This window comes from Ambystoma mexicanum, chromosome 10 (assembly GCF_040938575.1).
Source record: "Ambystoma mexicanum isolate Mex_15411 chromosome 10, UKY_AmexF1_1, whole genome shotgun sequence".
Lineage (NCBI taxonomy): Eukaryota > Metazoa > Chordata > Amphibia > Caudata > Ambystomatidae > Ambystoma > Ambystoma mexicanum.
The window spans coordinates 333,326,625-333,350,495 of NC_090932.1; the positions used below are offsets into that span (position 1 = coordinate 333,326,625).

At 48.7% G+C, this 23,871-nt stretch overlaps 1 protein-coding gene across 3 annotated transcripts in view; it reads left to right on the forward strand.

The window, feature by feature from the left end:
- The window catches only part of NSD3 (nuclear receptor binding SET domain protein 3), a 2,619,674-nt gene that overhangs the window by 1,965,708 nt on the left and 630,095 nt on the right, over nt 1-23,871 (forward strand). For all 3 annotated transcript variants that reach the window (XM_069617934.1, XM_069617935.1, XM_069617936.1), the window contains one exon: nt 10,921-11,123. In XM_069617934.1, the coding sequence (XP_069474035.1) occupies nt 10,921-11,123 (203 nt within the window). The remainder of the gene's footprint in view (nt 1-10,920; nt 11,124-23,871) is intronic.

Consider the following 23,871-nt stretch of genomic DNA (forward strand, 5'->3'; position numbering starts at 1 on the left):
GGTGCTGCCTTTTGGCCTCAATTCGGCCTCTCGTGTGTTCACGAAGCTGATGAACACGGTGGCTGGTATCCTTCGCCTGGAGGGCCACCACTAATACCCTTATCTGGATAACGTGTTGGTCAGGGCCAGCTCGCCCGAGGGGACGGTCCACTCCTGCCAGCGGCTGGCGGACCTTCTTCACCAGCTGGGCTTTTCCCTCAACCTGCGGAAGTCACAGCTGGCTCCCGCTCAGGATTTGGTCTTAATTGGAGTGCACTGGGAGACAGCTGTGCAGCAGGTGTGATGCAACCCGAGAGGCTTCTTTCTCTCCACAAGTCGATGCAGTATTTTCTGGCCAACTCGACCACATCGGCATGGGGATGGGCCCTGACAGAGGGAATTTTAGATTTAAACAGTCCACCTCCCGGGACAAAGCAATGCAGAAGACTTACCAGCTGAGCCGATTCAACACCTACGAGTGGGAGTTACACCAACCTCTTGTTGCTCTTGTTCCAGCGCTGTGGGAGTTTCCGGATCTGGAGTTATTTGCATCACCTCTGAATTCCAAAGTTTGCTTCATGGGCAGAACAGGGTTAGGGGTCTCTGGGAGACGCCTTCCAGGTCTGCTGGCACGGCCGGAGGTGTTATGCGTTCCCTTGTCCCCCATTGCTTTTGGGGACTTTCGCAAATTCTAGGTGTCGTTGGCTACTCCTGATCCTGATTGCTACCCACTGGCCTTTCGAGGGCTTGGTTCTCAGATCTGCTGCAGTGGCAAGTCGACTAGGTTTTGCCAGTGGGCTGTCGGCAAGGGGCTGGACCCCATCACCTGGGCGTTCTCTGCACATCTGGTGTTCAGTTGGATACCTGCTGCAGCTATTTGGCCTACATGAATTCCCCAGAGCACGTTTTTTCAGCAGCCAACCCGGTGGTTAAGGCCCAGCTCAAGAGCTTGACCGGGCTTTTTCCTCCGGTGCATAACACGCATCCAATCTGGGACCTCAATGTGGTTCTTGTGACCTTGCACCGCAAGTCCTTTGAGCCGAGGGCCTTGGTGAACATTCAGCTGGTGACACTGAAGACAGTGCTATTGGGGATGCTGACCGCAGGGTCAGCGAGCTGCAGGCGTTGTCATCATGCAAACCCTTCACCACATTTCATGACACGGTCATTGTGCACTCATCCAATTTCTTTGGCCAAGGTAGTCTCTCCATTCCATTTGAATCAGGAAATCTGCCTGCCGGTGTTCTTCCCAAACCCGCAGTCGGAGGCAGAAAGGGCTCTATGTTCCTTGCACCTCAAGAAAGTCCTCAAGTTCTATTTATCTCTCTGACAAAATCCTTCAGGAAGTCTGATGCATTGTTGATCACTTTCTGGGGCTCGTCTCCCAGCATGCAGGCTTCCAAAGCTTCTATTGCCTGTTGGATGGTCCAAGCCATTTCAGAGGCATATATGGCCATGGGGGAGCCGGTTCCTTGGAGTGGTGGTGGGGGTTGGATTCATGCCCATGCGGTCAGGGCTAAGGCCACAGCCGTCACGTTTCAGAGATGTGCTTCTTGGGATGTCATCAGCAAGGCGGCTACTTGGGCCACTTGGTTGGCCTTCTGTAAGCACTGTTCCCTGAATACTAGCTCCAGGTGCGATGCAGAGTTCGGACGGACAGGCGGTTCTGAAGAACCTTTTTGATTTGTCCTAGATATGAGGCAGGTTATCACAGCTCCACCCTATGGTCTTGTTCAGTGGAATCACGGACAAGGATGGAGGAAAGGGGATGGGGACGTATGAGTACTTGCTCACTATAGTGACTAGAGAACTCGGTCCATAGTTCCCTTTCCTCCTAATAAATTCAGTGTAGCCAGGTATTTAAGCATCCAATTACAGGTGAGCTGCCAGAGGGTGGGGCACTCGTGGGCATAGCTGTGCCCCTGTAAACTATACTAAATTTAAAGGGGAAGGAAGCTCAATGTTTTGCTGCCTAAGTTGCCAGTACCGTCCCTGTGTTGGAGGACGCCCACAAAGATGGAGCAAAGGGAACTATGGACTATGAGTACTCAAGTCACTACGGTGAGTAACTTACATTTTCTGAGAGCTTGGTATATAAGGATTCGTACCTCTCAGATGACTTAATGGAGATTTTGCTTTCCACCAGAAGGACACCAACAAAATTGTTGTACCGCTGTCATTGGAACAAATACTGCAAATAGTGCAGGAAAAAGAATGTGGACCCTTTTCAGTGCAATACACCTATGGTGTTGTCTTTCGTATTACAGCTGGCAAATCTGGGGCTCCAGATTGGAACCATCAAAAGGGTACTTGGCAGCGCTTTCTATCTTTAAGCACATGTCGGATTAATTTTCATATTTCAAAATGGTTCCAGTTTGGGATTTTAATCTTGTGCTAAAATGTCATGTGTGCTCCATTTGAGCCAATTCATTCATGTCCATTGAGACTTCTGATTTTGAGACCATCTTATTAGTCGTTTTGACATCAGCCTGCAGGGTGAGCGAGTTACAGGCCTTGTCTAGTAAACCACAGTTTACAACTTTTTATATGGACAAAGTTGTTCTAGGGGTTGAGCCTACTTTTCTTCCGAAGATCGTATCGGATTTTCACATCTCTCAAAAGATTGTTTTCCCAACATTCTATCCATGTCTTGACAAGCAGGAGGAAAGGCTGCACAGGCTAAATTCAAAAAGAGCAATTAGTTTCTACATATCACGTATGGCTTAAAAAAGACTAGATTATACTCATCGCCCCGGCGTGGCCGAGGCAGATCTGGTGTCTGGACCTTCTCAACCTGTTGGCCTTGCCTCCAGTCAAGATACCAGTGGTTCCGGATCTTCTCACCATGGAAGGAGGGACAATCCATCACGACCCAGGATCGCTGAACCTGAGGTCTTGGCTCCTGCAGCCCTAGCGTTTGGAGGATATGAGATGCCTGTGGACTGCAGGGAGGTCCTCGTCAAGGCCAGGGCGTCGTCGACTTTGAAGTGCTACCGTCACAAATGTTAGTGCTTCGCTACGTGGTGCCGGTCTCAGAAGAGTACCCCTCTGTGAGTCACGGCCCAGCAGGTCCTTCCATACTTGCTATCCTTGGCCAAGGCAGACTGGCACACACCTCTATCAAGGTACATCTGGTGGCTCTCTCTCCCGCTACACCGGGTCTCTTGGAAGATCTTCACTTTGGTCCCACCGACTCGGCAGTGCGTTTCTCAAAGGACTTTCTTTCATATTTCCCGCCGCTGAAGGCTCCTGCCCCTTTGTGGGAACTCAACAAGGTTCTGATGAGGCTCATGGGGGGGGGGGCCTTCGAGCCTAAGCATCAGGCCTCACTCGAGTTCCTCTTGTGGAAAATGGCTCTCCTTGTGTCCTTCACCTCCGCTAGGAGGGTAGTGAGATCCAGGCCCTATCATGCAAGTCACTGTATCTGACTTTCCACGAATCCAGTGTGGTACTGCGTACAAACCCCTCTTTAATGCCGAAGGTTCTGCCGGAATTCCACCTCAACAAGCCTTTGGTGTTGACTGCTTTCTTCACGAAAGCTTTGGCACCTGCGGAAAGGGCATTGCACTTGCTGGAAGTTGGTTTTGCCCTGAAGTTCCACGTGACAAGCACAAAGAGTTTTAGGAAGACTTGAGAGCTATTCATGAACCATGGGAAGGCCTTGTCCGAGGCTTCCATTTCAAGGTGGCTCTCCGCCTGCATCATACACTGTCATCGGTTGGTGAACCGACCGTGCCTGGATGTCAGAGAGCCAACTCCAGCCGATTGATCGCTGGGACGACAGCGTTCCTGTCTGGTGTGACCCTGCTGGACATCTGCAGGGCTGCTATGTGGAGGTCCAGGCACACCTTCAGGAAGTTCTACTGCATCAACATGGATTCCAGGGAGGAGTCCAGAGTCTGCCAAGCAGTGCTACGCAACCTGTTCGCTTGAGTTGAGTCTGTTCCAGAGGTAAGAGTTGAATGCTTCTGTTGAGCCTTGCCACCTCCCGTGGTTGTGTAATGTTGTACTGCCATGTACATGCTATTCATGAGCATGTGAATCCATGCCAGACCCCATGCTGGAGAACAATAGTTGCAGGTAAGTAACTTAAACCTACACTCTCCTCTATGCAGTACCACTGATTCCGTACAGCTGTTCATCAAGAGACTGCTGGATTTTAGTTTAATAGGACCGATGAGCAGGAATTATTCTTTTGCACCCCCTCTGTTCTGCAGTTTTTGTGGGGAATGTCTAGCCAGTTGTCACCGCCCAGTTTATTGTTCCTGCATGGAATTTGAACCTCAAGTTGACTTTACCCATGGTGCCTCCTTTTTGCCTTTGAATGCTTTTTCTTCTAGGTTGCTCGGCCATAAGGTACTTTTCCTGGTTGTCATCCCTCCTCCTAGGCAGGGAATGAGCGCCAGGCTCTGTAAAACCTCTGTACCTTGTCTATGGGGAAAGTGACTCTGAGGGTGTGACTGAACTTCCTCCCCAAGGTTGTACCGAATTCGATCTTTCACAGAAGATTCATCATATGGTTCTGCCTTCCTGCTCCCCCATCTAAGGTCTGTACCCGAAGAAGGTTCTCCACTCTTTCACAAGGGACATCAGTATGGATGACCAGCTCGTTGGTTATGCTGGGGTCCATGCAGGCAGGCCTTTTACTAAGCAGACCCTGTCCAGGTGGATTGTCCTCTGCATTTCAGTGCTGTGATCTGGTCAGCAAGGAAGTGCCTTGCTCAGGACTCTACCTTACGGAGGCCAGGCAGCAATGCTTCCCTGCAGAGGATTGTCCCTTCTTTAGATATGTCAGGCAGTTACCTAGGATTCATTGCACTCGTTGCCCAAGCATTTCTGCCTGAATTCCTTGTCTGATCATGATGCTTGCTTTGGTCTAGTGTTGCTCCAAAATTTCTTTGTGTAGGTTTCTCCCTTGCCTCCAGGTCTTATACTGGTTTGGGAGTCTCCTGATGATGAGGAAACTTTGGGAGGAAGGAATCCATTTGAAGAACAAATTACTTACTGCTGGCTAGCGTTGTTGTTCTTTCTAATAGATCAGTCCTTCATCACACACATTCCTCATCGCCCTTCCCGTCAGCATAGGTAGCTTGATGAACTCTTATTGTTCTGCTGTCATTGATCTGCTGAATGCTAGGGAAAAAGGTGGAACTGAGGTCATGGCGCTCTACTTGCTCTGTTTATCCTGCCCCTGATATCCTGTCTTAGATGGGCATCCAACAGCAGCATTGCTTGGCCGCGCTGCACTTCATGATGGCTGAGAAGACTTCATAAGACAAGTGGCACTGGACAATAGACATCTAAGAGTAGTCCTCTTTTTGAAGAACGATTAAGCCCATAGAACATTACTCGGAGAAAGTGTGTTCTACCGTGGAATACCTGGAGGCAGATTTACTATGGCCATTGCATAGAAAAATCACAGTAAAGCTCAAATTGCTGTGGGACCCCTCTACCTGGTAGCAAAATCATAGTATATAACAAATTGTGAGACGCCAAGGGGCAAAATAGCACTGTATCACAAGTTAGTGTGACTGCTTCTTTGCTGTCTGCCACTTAATATGTAGACCTGGTTGTTTGTGTCCCATAACTTACCTTCATGCCATGACATGGCTTGACAACTGGACTGGCAGGGCGTAGCAGAACGCTGAGGAGTCTAGTGTGAATTGGGTTGCTCCTAATAAAGACAGCAATCAGCTTTGCTTACTCCAGAACGGCCTGTCTGGTGAATTATTCTACTTATGTAATTACATCAGAATATTGGCTGTTAGGCAGAATCCTGTGCAGTGCCCTTAGTGACCACTACACACAATTAAGACTACAAGTGGTAATACAAGTTCATCTTTGGTACAAGCCTGTACTACTATGTTAAAGTGGTAGCAGTAGCGGAGCAGCCAGGCTTATCTCAGGAGTAAATGAGCAGTAGCAAAGATTACACAAAGGACCACAATTACTGTGACTCATGCAAACACTGACTCAAGGTTTCAGGTAAAAAATATAATACGTTTATTTTTAAACCATCTGTTATAAAACCCTTCACTTCTATAATTTCGAAACCACACGTAAAATACACTAAACACAACCAATTCCACTTGTGCCAGAAAATTCAAGTTAAGTACATTAGGATTTGACAGACCGGTGTTGCGATACTAACGCGTAACCGCGGATAGAAATGCTCACAAAGTTAAAACACACTTTGTACTTAAGAATTTCAAACAAGGGAAAAGTGAATTAAAATCAAAGGCAATACTTTTTCTAGGCTAGGAGACCCGAGGACGTGTTCAAAGATACAGATTAAAGTCAATAGGCCTGCACCAGTGTCAATTCAGCAGATTCTCAGTTGCCGAGGATCACATGTTGAACAGTTCGAGATGCCAAGAGTTCGTAAAGATTGTCAATTGGAAGGAAAAGTTATAAGAAGGAGGGTGTTGGGGAGAATTCTCTGTTAAGGCTAATTTCCTAAACCTAGTGAGTCCCCCAGCAGGTTTGCTGGATTTTTGGGGTTTCTTTTTTTCTACTGCTAAGAGTGACTCTCTTTTTCTCCCACTCTTAGACATGATTCTCAAATGTCCTTTGACTGTGAATGTGTTTTATGGGCTATGGGGTATTTTACTCCATAGGGCTTCATGTGTTTTTGGTATGTGTGTTACACAGCACCCTCAGTGTAGTAACACAGGGGTTTCATAGTGACCCCCAAACATAGACTCCAAACCCTGGGACTGACTACTGTCTCCCAGGGCATGTAAAGTCACCATTGGCTTTACTAGTCTCAAATTGTGAACAGAACCAGTACAAACTATCATATTGTGGAAGTACTGGTAGGGGTAATTTGATTGCCCCTGGGTCTGTTTTCCAAGGGGGGCACTGTCCAGTCCCCCTTTGTCGAGTTTCTGGCTGGTGGCAGTGGATACCATGCGAAATATTCCACCAGAATATTTCCTATGGGATTTTCCCATTGATTTTAAACGCACCACTTTTTGGTGCAATGTTAAACATACCGCCGTGTTATTTATTTAATATTGATTCCCCGGTTGGGTCTTTTTGCCAGGACTCGGTTTTAAAATGGCGTTGGTGTTCGCCTATGAAACTCTAACCCAAGTCGAGCCCTTTGTTCCAATTTTTGGCGGGCTCCTCCGCAGAAGCCCTCCAAATGGTGCCACTCTTTCTGGGGTCTACAGGATGTGTGGGAGGGCAATTAGGCACCCTGGACTGAGTTGCCTTGGCAACTCAAGTCGCACTCTTGTGTGATTGGCCCAGTGGTGAGCCGCCCGGCTCACCACTTAGCATGTTTGAGTGACAGCTAGGCTGTTGAATGGGGGTTTTTCTGCATAAAAGCAGGGCTTTGGAGACTGGAACTTCAGAAGTCGCCAAAGGACCTATAAGAATCCGAAGAGGGGAGAAGCTGAGCCATCTACAAAGACGACACCACCGGTGGAGCCCTGCTGTACGAAACTCACCACTTCCCCGACGACGGGAGATCTTCCAGGAGAGTCTTCTCCCCTTTGAGCTGGTGGGACCAACCAGTTCGCCTTTTTCGCCTTCCTGGACGTCTCGTGGTCGAATCGCCCGAGGCAAGCAGCCCTGCGGCCGGATAGCCACGCTTCACCACTACCGCGAATAAAAAGGTCGTACCTTTTAATCGGGAACTCCGCGGCTGGTTTCTTCCCTGGCAGTGCAACGACCTCCAGCTTTCTTCCTCGTCGAGATCATCTCTTCCTCTGGTCGAAGCCACGACTTGGACCCGCTGCCAGGAACAACTGCCACCGCTGGAGCTTTCTCGCCATTTCAGGTACTGTGTCCCGCCTGGTCTCCCTTGCAACAGATTGTTCAAGGTGTCCCGTAAATCCTTGACTTTCTAACTGGGTTGACCTCAGACCTGCTAACTTTGCCTTTCTGAACTGATCCAACCTCTTTTTGACTTTTCTGCAAAGACTTTGGGTGCATTTCCACTGTGTGATCTTGGGAACATTCCGCCTTGCTCTCTCCAAGAGTGGGCCTGGCCTATGAACTTTTTGCTCTACAATAGACCCTGCCTTTCTTGACTTGCTGTGGTTTCTTAAGTGTTGGTACCGTCTTATTTTCCTACTCTGCCTTTTCTCTCCCTTTTTAAACAAATTATTGGAGTGCCATCTACGGTTACGCGCCCACCTCTGTTTTGCTAAATAAGTGGCGTCTTAACCTAGACTTGTCAAATAAATAACCAGGGAGGTGTATATACTTATAGTGACTGTGTTTGAACTTGCTTGATATATTAGTGCCAGTGTATTTTCATAAGTGTGTTTTTAAATAAATAATTATATACTTTTATACCAAAGCTCTGGTCAGTGTTTGCTTGTGCTACTGTGTTTTTAGCCCTATTGTGTATACTCTATATACTGCCCAACTCTTCTTGAGGGAAGTCTGACTGCTCAGCCACAGCTACCAGGTAAATCTGGGTGGTGCAGACTGCTACCAGTTGGGTTTACTGCTTACTCCTGTAGTCCTAAACTTTTTGCAGTGGTCCCTAAGGGAACTGCACAGGTTTCTGCCTAACAGAGGGAAGAAAGAACAAATCTTTGCAGACGGAGAGAATGACCAAATGTGCACAGTACCTTTATTCTGTTGGAGAAAAGCTGGTGCCACAGCAGTTGTTCCTGGTAGTTCCTGCAGACTCGCGGTTCCTGCAGCTTCAGTCGTGGGGACAAGAAGGACATCTGGAGCGATCTGCACTACCCAGGGATGAGGCCAGCAGCAGCGAAAAAGACAACAATGAATAAAATGTGCACTCCTTTAAATCAGGAGAGGGCTCTTCTGATGGCTATCCGGACCACTACAGCACAGCAGTGATTTCAACCCTGGAGAGGATTCTCTGACTGAAGAAAAGACGAGCTGGTTGATCCCACCAGGCTCAAGGGAAGATGACTCCGGACTGGATCTTCTTTTGTCGTTGAAGGGTAGATAGCTCAGGACTGCAGCAGGCCTTCACCAGGATTCGGGGTTGCAGCAGCTGTCCTCTTTTCCGCTTCTCTTCGGTTCCTTGCAGTTCCGGTGGCGACTCTGACTTCTAGCCCAAGAGTCCTGCCTTTTATGCCAAAATCCCCCATTCACACAGCCTGGCTGTCAATCACTCAGCAGGGGGGGTTGTCCAGCCCGGACAACCACCTCAGCCAATCAATACAAAGTGCGACTTGGGTCTCCAAGGAGACCCTGTGCAGGGGGTGACTACACCCCTCCCTCACATTCAGCCCACCTAGACACCAAAGGAGGGCTTCTGGTCAGAAGCCCGACAAAGGTCGGCGAACAAAGGAGGCAAACCTGGATTGCCACGCAAAGAAAGACCCAAGAAGGATGTTAACAAAACAAAACGGCGATTAAACCCAACCGGAGCCGAAATAAAAAGTATTTGGGCTAGCGGGTTTAAAGTTCGAGGCTACTAAAATAGCCTAAAACAATACCACGTTATGTAATATAAACGCGGTAGGAAAATTAGGGTAGATACGACTGCCACCAGCCATGTCTTAATGTTAAGGGAGCGAAACAATGCTCCAGGAGGTACAGAGAAAAAGGGCTAAGAATTAACCCTTTCCAGTACTCCATGTAAGATGGGGTGTACTGGATCTGTGGTTAAATGACTATGTAAAGTTAATGGCTACTTTACCCTTTTCTGGGGGGGGCAGTAGTCAGTCCCAGAAATGGAGTTGGTGGGAAGTCTAAAAGACAACCCTGTTTCACTGCACTGAAGGTGCTGTATAACACACAAAAGAGTGGGGCTACTGAAGTGGTGCACTCCACACTCCACAGTCCACAATCACAAAAACAGATGAAATACACATGGCAAAACACAGGTAAGAGTGGGTGGGGGAAAAGCTCACACTCTTTCCAAGTGGAAAAAATCAACTCCAGAAATCCAGCAAAGCTGCTGGGGGACTCACTAGGTAAGGGAAATTAGCCATAGAATGAGAATTCTCCCTAACGGCTACCCATATTAAGACAGGGCCATTTAGCAAAAGCTAGCCCATGAGTATCTGCGTTCCCTGGATTTCGCTCTAACAAGGAGGGATTCCTCCTTGGTGATTTTGCTGGGCTACTACTGCATAAAACACAATACATATTGAGTGTGTACTCTAGAAATTATTTTTTGTCCTGACGAAGGTTGCTAAATTGTGATACTGCAGTTGGGTGAAGAGAGAGTTGAACCACACTGTGCCGACCTTTGATATACAGCTACCACCAACACTGCTTAAACTAGGGCAGGTTAAACAAAAAGACGAGAAAGAAGTGAAAAAAGGACACTGGAAAACACCAGTGTCTGGAAACTGTGTCTCTTATAGATGTGTTTTTACGATTGAACACATTTTTGATCATGAATGTGTATAAATGAATTGTTTTGTTATGACAAATTCATGTAATTCTGGTGCAAAATAAACAAACAGATGTTTTTAATAGAAAATAATAATTCTATGATACTGGTTTCATTAACTAGAGATAGGGAGTGTGACATAATAGCCTTGGCGCTTTTTGTTTTTTGCCAATACTGTACCTGGACGACCAAGGCTCACCAGGAACCCTTATTATAGACATGGTAAGTCTGTGCCATAAATTGGCATGATCTTTCCAAGAGGCATGGTTATAAGATTAGTGCAGTCATGACCGAATCTGGCTGATGTATGAATGGGTGCCTGAGATTCGCTTCTCACGCAACATCTTGTTTGCATGCCTGGAAAGTTTAAATGCTAGTTACATCTGATTTGCGTGTATTACGGTTAGATGTTCTCTCATTGCTAGAGACATACCACAGTAGTGTTTTCTCACTAACCACAGACTGCATTCAAATTGTGGATTCTGTTCTTCCATCCTGTTATTACTGTATCTCTTTACTTGGTGTTGTAGGTGCAATTCCTGTTAATGATTAGGTGCTGCCCATTAGAGATTTATGCCCCTCACAAAAATCTAATTTATTTTTAGGTGGTGGCCAGCTGAGATATGCAATCCCAGGACCGTGCCTCTCAACATACAAGCCCTCAAACATGAGATCGGAGACTTTCCAGTGTTTTTCTTTGGTTCCCATGACTACTATTGGGTGCATCGCGGCAGAGTTTTTCCATATGTCGAAGGGGATAAAAGCTTTGCAGATGGTCAACATAGTTCTAACAAGACCTTCAAAAAAGGTGTGATTTATAAACGAAAGAGGATTGCAACAGTACTCTATGCTAATGGGATTGTATGGCAATCTGTTGGATTCACTCATAATTTTTGTGATACTGTAAATGTCATTGTTTTTGCACACAAAACCTGAAACAAATGTTCCCCTTTTGGATGGATTATGCTTTGATGGTCATCAGCTGTGTCTTCTATGAGGGGTCTGAAATGGGAGACTGACACAAGGTTGCTGTATTCTTCATTAAAGACGTTTTATTAAATAAAAATGGGTTGGGAAAACATCTCTGTAGCCCTATTCTAAAGAGGAACTTCCCCACCTAGAAACTAAAAACGAAGGATCTGTGTCAGGATGTCAGTAATTGAAAGCCATCTATGTGTCCAAAACAACCTTTCCTAACCCTCACACTATAAACAAACAACAAAAGGTGCAAGGAAAATGTCTTAATGTTTTGAAAAGTGTTCAAAACCAAACGTATAAAAATTGCTCATACTTCCCATCCCCTTTCCTCCATGCTTTTGGGCGTCCCCCAACATGGGATTGGTACTGGAACTTTTGTCAGCAAAAAAGTTTGTCCTCTTCTTCTACCCCAGGGGGTAACGTATCATTGAGTGCCATCTCCAAGAGTCTTTCCTCGGCACAATCCAACACGGCTACAGGCACAGGTGTCCAACCTACCAGAGCTTGCGAGTCGGGACGTTGGGGCTGCCAGACGTCTGTTGGGGGAGTCCGAGGGCTCAGCGCCTATCAGAGGGATCTCTAAGTTCGATGACTCTGCTTCGGGTGCAAGACACAAGCTGTATCCTCCCGTGTCTGAGGCCTCTCTTAGCTCAGGGCCTCTTCGTCTTCCTGCCCAGGGCATGGCGCAAGGCTTAGAAATGGCAGAGGGGCACGTGGCAGAGCCTGCCAGGTTGACGGCCATATTGGATCCGGGTCAGGGTCTGCCAGTGCTTTCACCCATCAAATGGGCTTGCAAGATGATCCCAGCCCCCTTTCCCTCTGGAAGCAGCAGCAGATCCTACGGTGCAGGCTTCTGGTCTCCTCAGAGTTACAGCTACCCATCACAGACAAATGGGTACATGCAACAGGCACCTCTGCGCATTGACCAGGAATGGAGGCCCAGCGCCTCGGACCACCGGGATCCTAGGAACCCAGTGGCTTGCGAGGGCTGCTTCTTTGTGCGCTTCCTCGTCCTTGTGCGTTCCCCTCAGATGAAGGGGCTCCTGAAGGACATTGTGAAGGAGGTCATCCCGCAGGTGACAACACCCCGGGTCCCTCCTCTGGGTATTCCTCCAGCGCTGCTGGTTCCAGTGCCAGTCCCTCCCCCCATCCAGGCCCTACCGGTTGTTCTGACCCCTCCACCACCTCCTGTACCACCAATGCCTCCCCTCAACAGCCGTTGGACCTGTATGCGGCTCCGTACCTAGGGGTTAGGAAGGGGCACGCTGGCACCTGTGTCCCAGGGCCCGGATTCCCCTTGGTCTGTGAGAAAGGCAGGGGAGGACGATGATGTCCAGGGCGATGCACCCTTGGCATCTGTTAAGGCTGTCTTGACCACCTTCAGGGCCTGGCAGAGTTCTTGGGGGTCCCCCTGCCTGAAGAAGCTCCCCAGGAGTCAGGAGTGCTAGCAGAGGATTTGGGGAAGCGCACCAAGATCTGGCCTGACATCCCTCTTCAGAATGATGTTCTTCAGGTGGCGTGAATGGTCTGGGAGATGCCCAGGGCCAACGCCCAGATGAACAAGAAGTTGGACAGAGGGTTAAGGCTGATGGACGGAGAGCCAATCCTTCTTGCCTACCACACTTGGCCACATTCCTCAGTGGTGTCTGCTGCCTCCTTTTATTCGAAACCATCATCTGTCGTCTTCCTCCACAGGAGCCACCTTCAGTTGCCTCTACAATGAGGACAAAGTCCTCAAGTCTTTTGGAAGGCACTGCTAATCTCAGGATTGCATCTGCGGCAAGCCAACGTAGATGCTCTCTTGGGCTGAGCTAACCATAAACTGTGGCGGTAGCTTGGGGAATTTCTGCCCGACCTCCCTCTGGACAAGCAAGCGTACTTCAAGACTGAGCTGGAAGATGCCTGGGTCATTGCGCAGGACCTCATGGGGTCTTCGGTCTCCCACATCGACACAGCAAGGGCTGTGCCTCAGGGTCAAGATGAGGACGGCGTGGATGCACAGCACTAAGTTTTCGTGTGACATACAGGAATGGAAGTTGTATGTGCTTGACAAAGAAGAAAACCTCCACTGAAATCTCCAATTCCTTGGCCATCCTGACAAATCCAGGTCAGAAATCCTTCACTCAGTCTCAGGGCAGGGCCGAGTTCAAGCCCTGCACCTTCTCTGACTTCAAGACGTTCCGGGATTGCGGTACACAGTGTAATAACTGATTCTCAATATTGTAGCCTGGTGAACAGATGTATAGAAGGCCAACCTATATTGTAAAAGGGACAACTCTGGGGAGCTGTAGCCAAACCAGTTCAAGGTAGCTAGGCGAGTGGCTTAGGCTAGGTCTGAAGAGGTGGTGAGCTTGTAAATCCACAATAAGCACACACAGCAAAGCAGTCAAGGAACACACTTTACTGATAGCCAGAGTTACACTGTGAAAAATGACTTCAATCTGGTAATAACATCACACAAAACTAAAAATTAGATAGATGGAGGTAAGCAATTTTGGACGACGGCCACCGATGACCGGCGACGCAAAGGTACTCACTTGTCACGGTCAGACTTTCCCTCCTATCTCGGGTCCCTTTGATGCTAGGACCATGAAACCTTGCAGAGGTAAGTCTTGCTGCAGAAGCTGAGGATCCCCCCACCCCCCCAAGTTCCAGGACTCAACTCGGAACGGCAACGTCTGCAGCACAGAAGCCCAAACTAAGAGCTGTTCAGCCACAGGGTGGTCCTGGAACACTTCCGAAGGCTCTTCTTGGCAGGGCACCGAGCTGATGTTGAGAATGTATGTTCCCTCCACTCCAAGGGATGTAGCTCCTTTGCAGGACTGCTGGAGATCTTCCACAGGACAGGGCTCTACCAGGGCAGCAGCAAAAGTTGGTCGCCATGCCATCTTCTGGCGGGTCCACAGTCTCCTCACAAGTCTTGTATCTGGACAGGAGTCTTGGCTCCTTCGGTTCCTTACAGGATCTCTGAGTGGTTGCAAGGGTCCTCTTCTTATCCAAAAAGCCAGGGAAGAGCAGCTGCCCCCACTAGGCAGTGACGGATCTGCCCCACATAAACTCACCCCAGCAGTGGTCCAATCGGGACCACTGGAGGCAAAACTCATTCATTCCACCCAGACACATTGACACCAGCATGTGGGTTAACACCAGACAGTCCCAGCCCACTTCCTGGTAGTAAACACACATAGCCCTCCAGTAGCCTATCAAAAGCCTCTGCTTTCACAGGCACTGGAAGTCCATATAAGGCTAAAAGACAAGACGGCCAAAGGACAAGTGAAAAAATCTCTACTAGCCACAGTTAGTAGCCAAACGCAGTAAGGCTAAAATGAAATTAACCAAAGAAATTGTAAAACATCACTACTGCCACCAGCTTGTCCATTTAGCACATATAGAGTAGCCAAAAATCCTCTTGAGTGTGAGGCAAATCAAAAAGTGTACCCCATTGTACTGCATTGTAAGATGCATTATACAATGATAAAAAGTTACCACAAGTGATTAGTTACTAAAAGTAGTAACAAAGAAACAAGACTAAGGGAAACAATGTTTCCCAGTACTGACAGCCAAACTTGTCAGTTACCCCATAACAAATGAGCAAAAACCAGTGTAGTGAAGCTTAAGGCTTCACTGCACTGTAAAAAGAACAGGTCAGATAAAATAAAAGCGAAAGGTTTCGTGGTCTATAGAAATAAAAGGAAAGGTGCAGTAGAGAGGAATCTTTCCTAACACAAGGAGGTCTGACAGGTCACCCAGCAACAACGGGAGGAAGCAGCCGATAACGTCACAGGTTTTGCCGCTCCCCCTCCTCTACACCCGCCTCCGACGCTAAGAAGCAGTGACATCAAGGTCAGGGAACACAGCTCGCCTGTGGTGGGCCATTTGGCTCTGTTCAAGGACACCTGGAAGCTGCTTTTCAGCAACCCGTGGATCCTATCCGTAGTGTCCACAGATTTCAGTCTTCCTCTTCCCTCACCTCCTCTTTGTCAGATTGGGTTCCTGGCTCTTTTACGGGATGCCCTTTCACTCATGGAGAGACGGGGACTCTGGGTACTATTCCAGGATTTTTGTGGTACCCAAGAACAACCAGATTGGCCTGAGGGTTGTCCTGGACTTGTCATTTCTAAATCTGTCTTTACCACTGGAACGCTTCAAGATGATTACTCCTGCGCGCATAGCCAAGTCTGTGTGCAGGGGACTGGATGTGTTCCCTGGACTTCAAGGATGCATATTCCCATCTCCCAACAGCATCAGAGGTTTCTGGGGTTCACGATTACGTCGTACCACTTTCAGTACAGGGTGCTTGCTGCCCTTGGGTCTGAGCTCAGCCCCTTGTGTCTTCACAAAGTTTATGACACAGTGGCGGGTCTTCTCCACTTCTAGGGCCATCATCTGTATCCTTATTTGGATGACTAGCTGGTGAGGGCAGAATCACCCGATGGGGTGGTGCACTCCTGCCAGAGATTGGTGGATATCCCTAATCAGCTGGAGTTCTCCCTCAACCAAAAGAAGTCTGTTTTTTAGTTTTTTAAAAATAATTTGTATTAGTTTCCACAACCAACAAACAAACAACAAAACTTGCAGTACATGTCACAATATTTCAACATTGTACATATGCCAATCAATGACTACTGCCTACCCCATTACCCACCCTCCAACTCGAGCCTACTTCGTTCCGTCCTCCTCTATAGTTTTTCAGTTTGGGTTCTCTTCCCCGGTATCTTCCACCGAGCCCTGGTTTGTAGACCAGTCCTGGGCGGGCTCATATAGAGTGGCTATTAGACATTTCCAGGCCATCAGAGATTCTGCTTTTTCTTCCCCTCCTTTGTCCCCCGCCTCCTGCTAAACTGCTGTTTCCGCTTCAGTCCATTTCTGAAGATCTCCCCACCAGACTTCTACCCTTGGTCTGTTAGACACCTTCCATCCCATAGCTATTCTGCGCTTAGCAAGTATACATGCCAGATCCTTCAATTTGCTTACGTGCTTCATTTGGTGAGGTCTAGGGAAGCCTCCTACCATGCATGCCCACACTGATTCAACATTTAATTTGACCCCTTTCTCGTCTAGCCGTTGGGCTATTTCTGCCCAGAACTTCCCAATTTCCGGGCATGCCCAAAACATATGCGTCATCCCAGCGTTTTCCTCTCCACATTTGGGGCATGTTTGTCGTTCTGCGTTCTTAAATTTGGCTATTCTCTGGGGAGTCATATATGCTCTGTGGGTTACATATAGTTGTATTTGCTGTAGCCTTGCATTTCTGGACACTTTCTTGTGATAGCTCTGTGCTCGTTCCCACATCCCATCGCTCATGTGTTCCCCTACTACTTCTTCCCAATCATGTCTTAGTTGGACGACTTCCTTTCCCACCCTGGACATCAGTAGCTCATATAATCTGGAAATCTCATGCCCTCCTTCTGCTATTTCATATATTGTTTCAATGGCTATATCAGGTTCTTCTTCAAGTCTTATTTCAGACCATGTCTCTTTAATCCGCCGTATCATTTGATTATGTGTAATATATTGTCCTGCCTGTAGCCCTGTTCCCTCCACCAGCGTCCCAAATTCCTTTATTCCCCCTTCTTGCCATATGTCTACCATTGTTGTTATCCCCACTGGTTCCCAATACCTTCGGATCATTTTCATTAATTGCCCACCCACAGGGTTGGGTTCTCCATAACCAGACAGGCTTTCCACCATATTTTCCACACCAGTATCATCATCTCTGAGCGCTCTTTCAATTGTGGTTTAGGGAGCCATATTATTTCCTTTACGAAGAACGGGGCACTCTCTCTTCTCAGCAATCTCGATTCTGGGGTCGGGTCTTCAGACAGCCACCTCGCTACATATTGCAGTTGGCTGGCCAAGTAATAGACCTCATAGTTAGGTAACTAAATGCCCCCTTTATCATGCGTGTTTTGCAGCTTCCAAAGGACAATTCTGTTTCTAGTTCAATGCCATAGGAATTCCCTGCATATACTCTGTAGTTTAGTAAAATAAAACGCTTTGGTATCAGGTATAGTATGTTCCCAAAGAAGTGTAGTAACCTCGGCAGAATCACCATCTTCAACAGTGCCCCCCTCCCTATCATTGCCAAGGGGAGCTTGGCCCAGAACCTCATGCTATTGCTAACCGCCTTCTCTGTATCGTGTTGATGTTCTGCCTCCACCGTGTGATAGATGTCTATCCCTAGATATCTGAATGAGTCTGTCTCCCATGGTATTGGCAAGACCGGCAGTCGTTCACTGGGGACTCCTACATACCTACCCAAGGGGAATGTACATGATTTTATTGGGATTCACTGCAGTGCCGGATAGTATCTCAAAGCGTTCCATCACTTCTAGTATATATTGGAGGTTTTCCTCCGGATATCTTAAGTATAGCAGCATATCATCTGCGTACAGCAAACTTAGATGAGGTTCACCTTTTAGGCTGATCCCTATTTCCTCATATTGCTGTCTCAGGTATATCGCTAGCGGTTCAAGTGCTAATAAGTACAACATTGGTGACCATGGGCATCCCTGTCTGGTGCCCCTACTTAGTTGCCATCTTTCCGAAATAATCGCTCCTGTCTTGACTCTGTCTAGCGGCACACTATACAGTAATTTCACCCATTGGAGGTACCCCAATCCTATCCCATAGCTAGTCAAGGCTGCACTTAGCTAAGGCCAATTGACCGAGTCAAAAGCTTTTATGGCATCAAGTGATAAAATTGCAGTCTCACTCCAGTCTCCCTTTGTGTGCTCTATAACCCGGTGTAGTCTTCTGAGGTTATCGGAGATGTTCCTGCATGGGACATATCCGGTCTGGTCTGGGTGTATCAGTTTGCTTATAACCCGTTTCATCCTGTTCGCCAGCACCGCAGTGAGTATTTTGCTGTCTTGGTTCAGCATTGATAGCGGTCTGTATGATCCGCATTCTTCGCCAGGCTTATTGGGTTAGGGGAGTGGGATAATTGCTTCTCTAAGGGATTCTGGTAGTCTCCCTATTTCGAATGCCTCATTTAACATTGCTAACAGCGGGGGGAGCACCTCATTTCTGTACATTTTATAAAACTCACTGGGGAAGTCCATCCGCCGCTGGGGTCTTACTAGTGGGCAGTTGCACTACCGCTGCTTCCAACTCTTCTAACGTGATTGGGGCCTCTAGGTCTACCCGCTCCTCCACGCTTATTTGTGGCATGCCTATATCCCTCAGCGTATCTATCATCTCCTCGTTGTCGCTCCCTCCCTGATCTTCATACAAGTGTTGATAATATTCCAGGAATTCTAAGTTTACTCCCTCTTGGGTGTCAACTATTTGCCTGTTCTTCCCCATAATTGTTCTGATCGGTGATCTGGGGGTCTCGCTCTTATACAGCCAGGCCAGCATCCTCCCTGGTTTGTCTCCACCCGCATGCTGCGTCTCTACATATTTTTTATAGTTTAGATTGCATAGTCTTTCCCAGTGTCTTACGCATTCTTGTTGCAGTTGGCTTATGGCTTCTGCTTCTTACTTAGTGCTGCTCCCCTTTCTCATCATTGTCTCTAGTTCAATCTCTGCTTTTTGCAGTTCTCTAATTATCCCTACCTGCAGCCACTTAGATTTGGCTATAGCTATTCCTCTCACCACCACTATGAATGCTTCCGATAATGTACCGGCCGAGTCAGCACTTCGGTGTTGTCTTCGAACTAGTGTGTTATCTCTTCTCTCAGGTTCTCCCTAAATATTATGAATTTTAGTGCTTATGCTCTGAGCCGTTACATTGGGATCCTAGCCTTTGGGGGCCGGTATTGCCATGTTCTTGCCAGAGGCGTGTGGTCCAACAGGACCCTTGCTTTGTATTCCGTTCATGTTATGTCTGCCAAGATGTCTTGTGTGGCAAACATGTAGTCTATCCTCGTATACAAGTTCTGAGGGGCGGAATAATGCGAATATTGTCTATCTTGTGGATGTTGTGCCTTCCATACGTCTTCTAGCCGAAAATCTGTCAGCAAAATTCTCAAGGACCTAGCCGCAGGGGCGGGCTTATCTACTTTCTTATCTGACCTGTCTATCCTCGGGTCAAAATCGCCTCCCCAGATCACCACCTCCCCCAGGTATGGGCTGAGTTTGGTATACAGGGTCTTGAAATATGTCACTGTGCCTGATTCGCGGCGTATGTGTTTACGATGCATATTTCTATATTTTCCTCCAGCCCCCGTATTGCCACCATCCTCACATCCTATTCCACTGTGGATTGCAGTAACTGGAATGAGACATGCGGTGCTACCCTCTGGCGTAGGCCGAATACATTGCCCCATAAACCATCCCCTTCCACTTCTTCTTTATTACCCCCAGCTTTTCCTTTGTAAGGTGAGTTTCTTGTATTAAGGCTATATCTATTTTCTGTCGCCTCAAATACATCATTACCTTGTTCCTTTTTAGGTAGCTATTGAGCCCTCTGACATTCCAAGAAATTACCTTAAGGTCCCCCATCATTCAGCCTTGTCCCTCCTCCTCCATTGTGTCCCTCCTTTTGCTGCTTAGAGCGGCAATTCCCATATACGTAGGCTCGTTCCCCACCCTTAACTACCCCCAACCCACAACACTGCAACTTTCCCAACTTTCTTCCCTCCCCTCTCCCTACCCAGCCCCAACTTCCCTTCCCCAACAATTGGCCAGCTCCATCCCTGGATCTCATGCTACCCCGCATTTAGTCTTGCCCTGGCTAGCCCGGTGCAAGGACACAGTGGGGGGTTGCCACTCCAATGGCAATCTACCTAATCTATCTACTGGGGTACGAGTTGAGTACACTGCATCTCCTGCATCAATGTTTTTACTTGCTTGCCCGCCTTCTACATTGCCCTCATGCTGGCTTTCCAGCACCAGTCTATATTCCAGTCCCAATGTCATTGTTTATACAGCACCTCAGTCTTGGTGACCACCGCCTTGTTTGCCCTTTCCGCCATCTTGGTGGTCGCTTGCTTCCAGCGGGCTATTCTGTGCATCCAACCATTCCATGGCTTCTTCCGGGGTTTCAAAAAAATAAGGCTTTGTTTTTGTGAAATATTTTCAATTTCCCCGGATACATCAGCATGTATTTAAAGTTTGCCTCCCGCAGTCTTCTTTTCACCAAACCGAAGTTCAGTCGGCGTCTTTGCACCTGAAGCGTGTAGTCTGGGTATGCCGTTATTTCCGCTGATGCCCTCCGGATCATGCCTCCTTTCCAAAAGTGTTCTAGAATCTTTTCCCGGTCCCAGTAATTTAGAATTTTGGCGATGATCGGTCTCGGCGGGGGCTCCCGGCGCAGGTTTCCACATCAGTGCCCGATGGGCTCTTTCCACTGCAAACCCTTGGGTCAATGCACGCTGTCTATTTCTTGCAGCAGCATGTTTTCAATCTAGTCTGTGGGGTTAAGGCCCTCCTCGAGCCCTATTATGCGCAAGTTATTTCTTGGGGCCCGTCCTTCGGCTTCCTCAACCCTGTTCTCCAGGTTACTCACTTGCTGGCGCAATGTGTGGATTTCGGAAGCATTGGACTTGCTGGTGGTAGTATTTGCTTGTACTTATTTTTCCATAACTCCTGTGCGCTCTGCTATCGCTCTCACATCTTGCCGCAGGAGGGTCATGTCCACTTGCACTGCGTCGATCTTATGTTCTAGCAACGTTTTGAGGCTTGCCATCGCTGCTTCAAGCTTGGTTTCTCGGGTAACCTTCAGGTCTGCTATTGCTTTCAAGATCTGTTGATCGCTGCTCGTTGGTGCAGAGTCTGCTTGTGAGCCGCTCTTTGTCCTTAGCTTTGTCCATCTGTGTTGGAGTTTTGGCATATTCGTCCATAGTGGGCTGTTTTCCTTTCGGTTTGAATGCTTTGGCCGCCATCCTCTTATCACTTGCTATGCTACCTGCAGTTTACGGGGTTCCAATGTCCGTATCATGTGCCTGCGGCGGTCCAGTGGATCTTGGTTCTGCCTGGGGGCACCAGACAGCTTCACTGTGGGCCAATGCGTCACACCTTGCGCCAGCAGTGCTATGGGACATGTCTGGTAGTGTGCTCTCCACTCTCCTTTCTCCCAGTTTGATTGTGGGCTATGTGTTTTTTTTTGGCCTGACGTGGCCACTTTCTGCCTCACCTTCCCGGAGGGTATGGTGGTCTATCTGCACCCGTGCAGCCAGTTCCATGCGCTGACCTTGGGGTGCAAGGGCCCCTTCATGTGTCCAATCACTGCTTGTGGGTGCTGCAGTGTTTGTTGTGAGGGGGGAGCTTGGTGTAATATGTCAGCCCCCTCCTTCCCTCTCAGCATGCCCAGGGGGGGTTGTTGCTTTTTTCCTTAAATCCACTCTCCAGCTGCCCAAGGCAATCTGCAGCCTGGCACTTGTGCTATGCGTTTCTGTAGAGAAGACGTTCTTGGCAGGGGCTCCTAAGCAAACCTACGCCTTCTGGTGCAATGCAAGATCCTGTAAGTTTATATGTTCGGTTTTGGCTTGTTTAGAACGTCGCTCGAGTGCTTCCTTCGTCGGGTGTGTGTACGAACGTCACACCGGTCTCGGGCCTCCGCTTATCACGACGTGGGTGCTGCACACTCAGCATTCAGTTTTGTGCCGCTCGCCCTTTAGGCGGGCACTTTGACCAGCCCGTGCCGTTCTCAATGTCAGGCCCGCTTCAGCGAGGGCTTATTCTTCCAGCCGCTCTCCGTTGGCTAATCCATTGTGGGGGCCATGTGGGTGTTCTGCTGTCAGCTCTGTGCTGCACCGTCATCTGGGTCGGCTGCTGTCACGGTGGCCGGCTTCACTTCGCTCTGTGTTACTGCCCCATCCACAGCAAGGAACGATGTATCTGGCCCCGGGTCCATTCGGTCTCCACTCGCTCAGCTATTCACATGGCTGGCTTACACGCGCTCTCCGTCTGTCTTCAAAGTGTCCTGCTACATCTGCAGATGTGCTCCCATTCGTCTGGCTTTAGCAGCCCGCTCACACCACACGGCTTCCCTAGCTACCGGCTTCGTCAGTTGCGGCTCGTATCTTCTGATGTGCCGCGCTGCGCTTGCTACAATGTATCTTGGTCCTTTGTTCTCCCGGGCGGCCATTTTGGTTGCAGGATCGCGGGCGTTTCAGGAAACTTAAAATAACATTCTATTCCTGTCAGATGGTCTATAGCAAGCCTGACATGGCTCATTGCATGCCCCACAATCTTATATGGCTGGACCTTCGTTCTAAGGATGGTTTCTGTGCAATCTGCTGGCGGGCAGACTCAGGATCTTGTCGGATCTGCAGGAGCTCCAGGTCCTTCCAGCCTCTTACATCGCTGGCTAGCCACGCCCCCCAAAAGAAGTCAGTTGTGCCCATCTCAGGAACTGGTCTTCCTAGGGGTGCTTTGGAACAATACCGTTCAGTGGGTGTTTCCTATGCCTCAGAGGCTTCTGTCCTGCCACAAGGCGGTGGGGCACTTTCTGAATGCCAAATGGCCCCAGTTTGCTTTATGGGCAGGACGGGGGTCAGGGATCTCTGGAAAATACCTTCCAGATCTGTTGACACGGCCACAGGTGTTGTGTTCCCGCCCACCATTCTGCTCCAGCAGCCCCCGCATCCTCTGCAGGTTTGGAGCTTCTGTGGGTTGCAGCCACATCCCGATTGCCCCCCACTGCCCTTCAAGACCCTGGTATTCAGATCTGCTGCAGTTGTGCTCCCAGGGTCCCGTCCACCTTCTGATCTCCAGCAGGGGATTCCTGATGCAGCAGGGTGGGGCAGTGGAACATCCAGACCCGGCCAAGCTGGCACTGGAGGCCTGGTTTCTGACCAGCAGAGGCTTCAACATGCTCAATTTTCGAATGACAACTGGGACATCATTCATCAGGCCAGGAGGCCCTTGACTCGGCCCCAGTGTGAGAGTAAATGGAGTAGGTTCTGCCATTGGGCTTGTGACAAGGGTCTGAACCCTGCCACCTGTCCTCTGGATGACGTACTGGCTTTTTCAGCACACCTGGCTTGTTCTTGAGTTCAGGTAGATACCTGCCGCACTTATTTGGTGGCCATAGGGCCTTACAAGAATTCCCCTAGTGTGTGTTTTCTGCGGCCAACCCGGTGGTTAAGGCTCACCTTAAGGGGTTGTCTAAGCTGTTTCCATTGTGCATAGGCCACACCTGGTCTGTGACCTCAATGTGGTAGATGCAGTTTTGCAGCTCAAGCCCTTTGAGTCAATGGCTTCTGTGGACATCTGCTTGGTGTAAAGACAGTCTTACTGGTGGCTCTCACCTCTGCGCGCAGAGTTGGTGAGCTGCAGGCGTTGTCCTCGTGCAAACCCATCACCACTTCTTGCCCACTGTGGTCTATCCATTTCATCTCCATCAAGAGATCTGCCTGCCGGTGGTGTTCCAGAATCTGCAGAGAGGGCCCTGAATTCGTTGGACCTCAAGAGGGTCCTCAAGTTTTATCTCTCTCGGACGAAATCCTTCAGTAATTCCAAGGCATTGTTTGTGACTTTTGGGGGCTCCTCCCCCGGCACTCACGCTTCCAGGGCGTCCAACGCTCATTTGATGGTTCAGGCCATTTTGGAGGCATACATGGCCATGGGCAGACGTGTTTCTGAGCGGATTCATTCCCATGCGGTCAGAGCCAAGGCCACAGGCATCA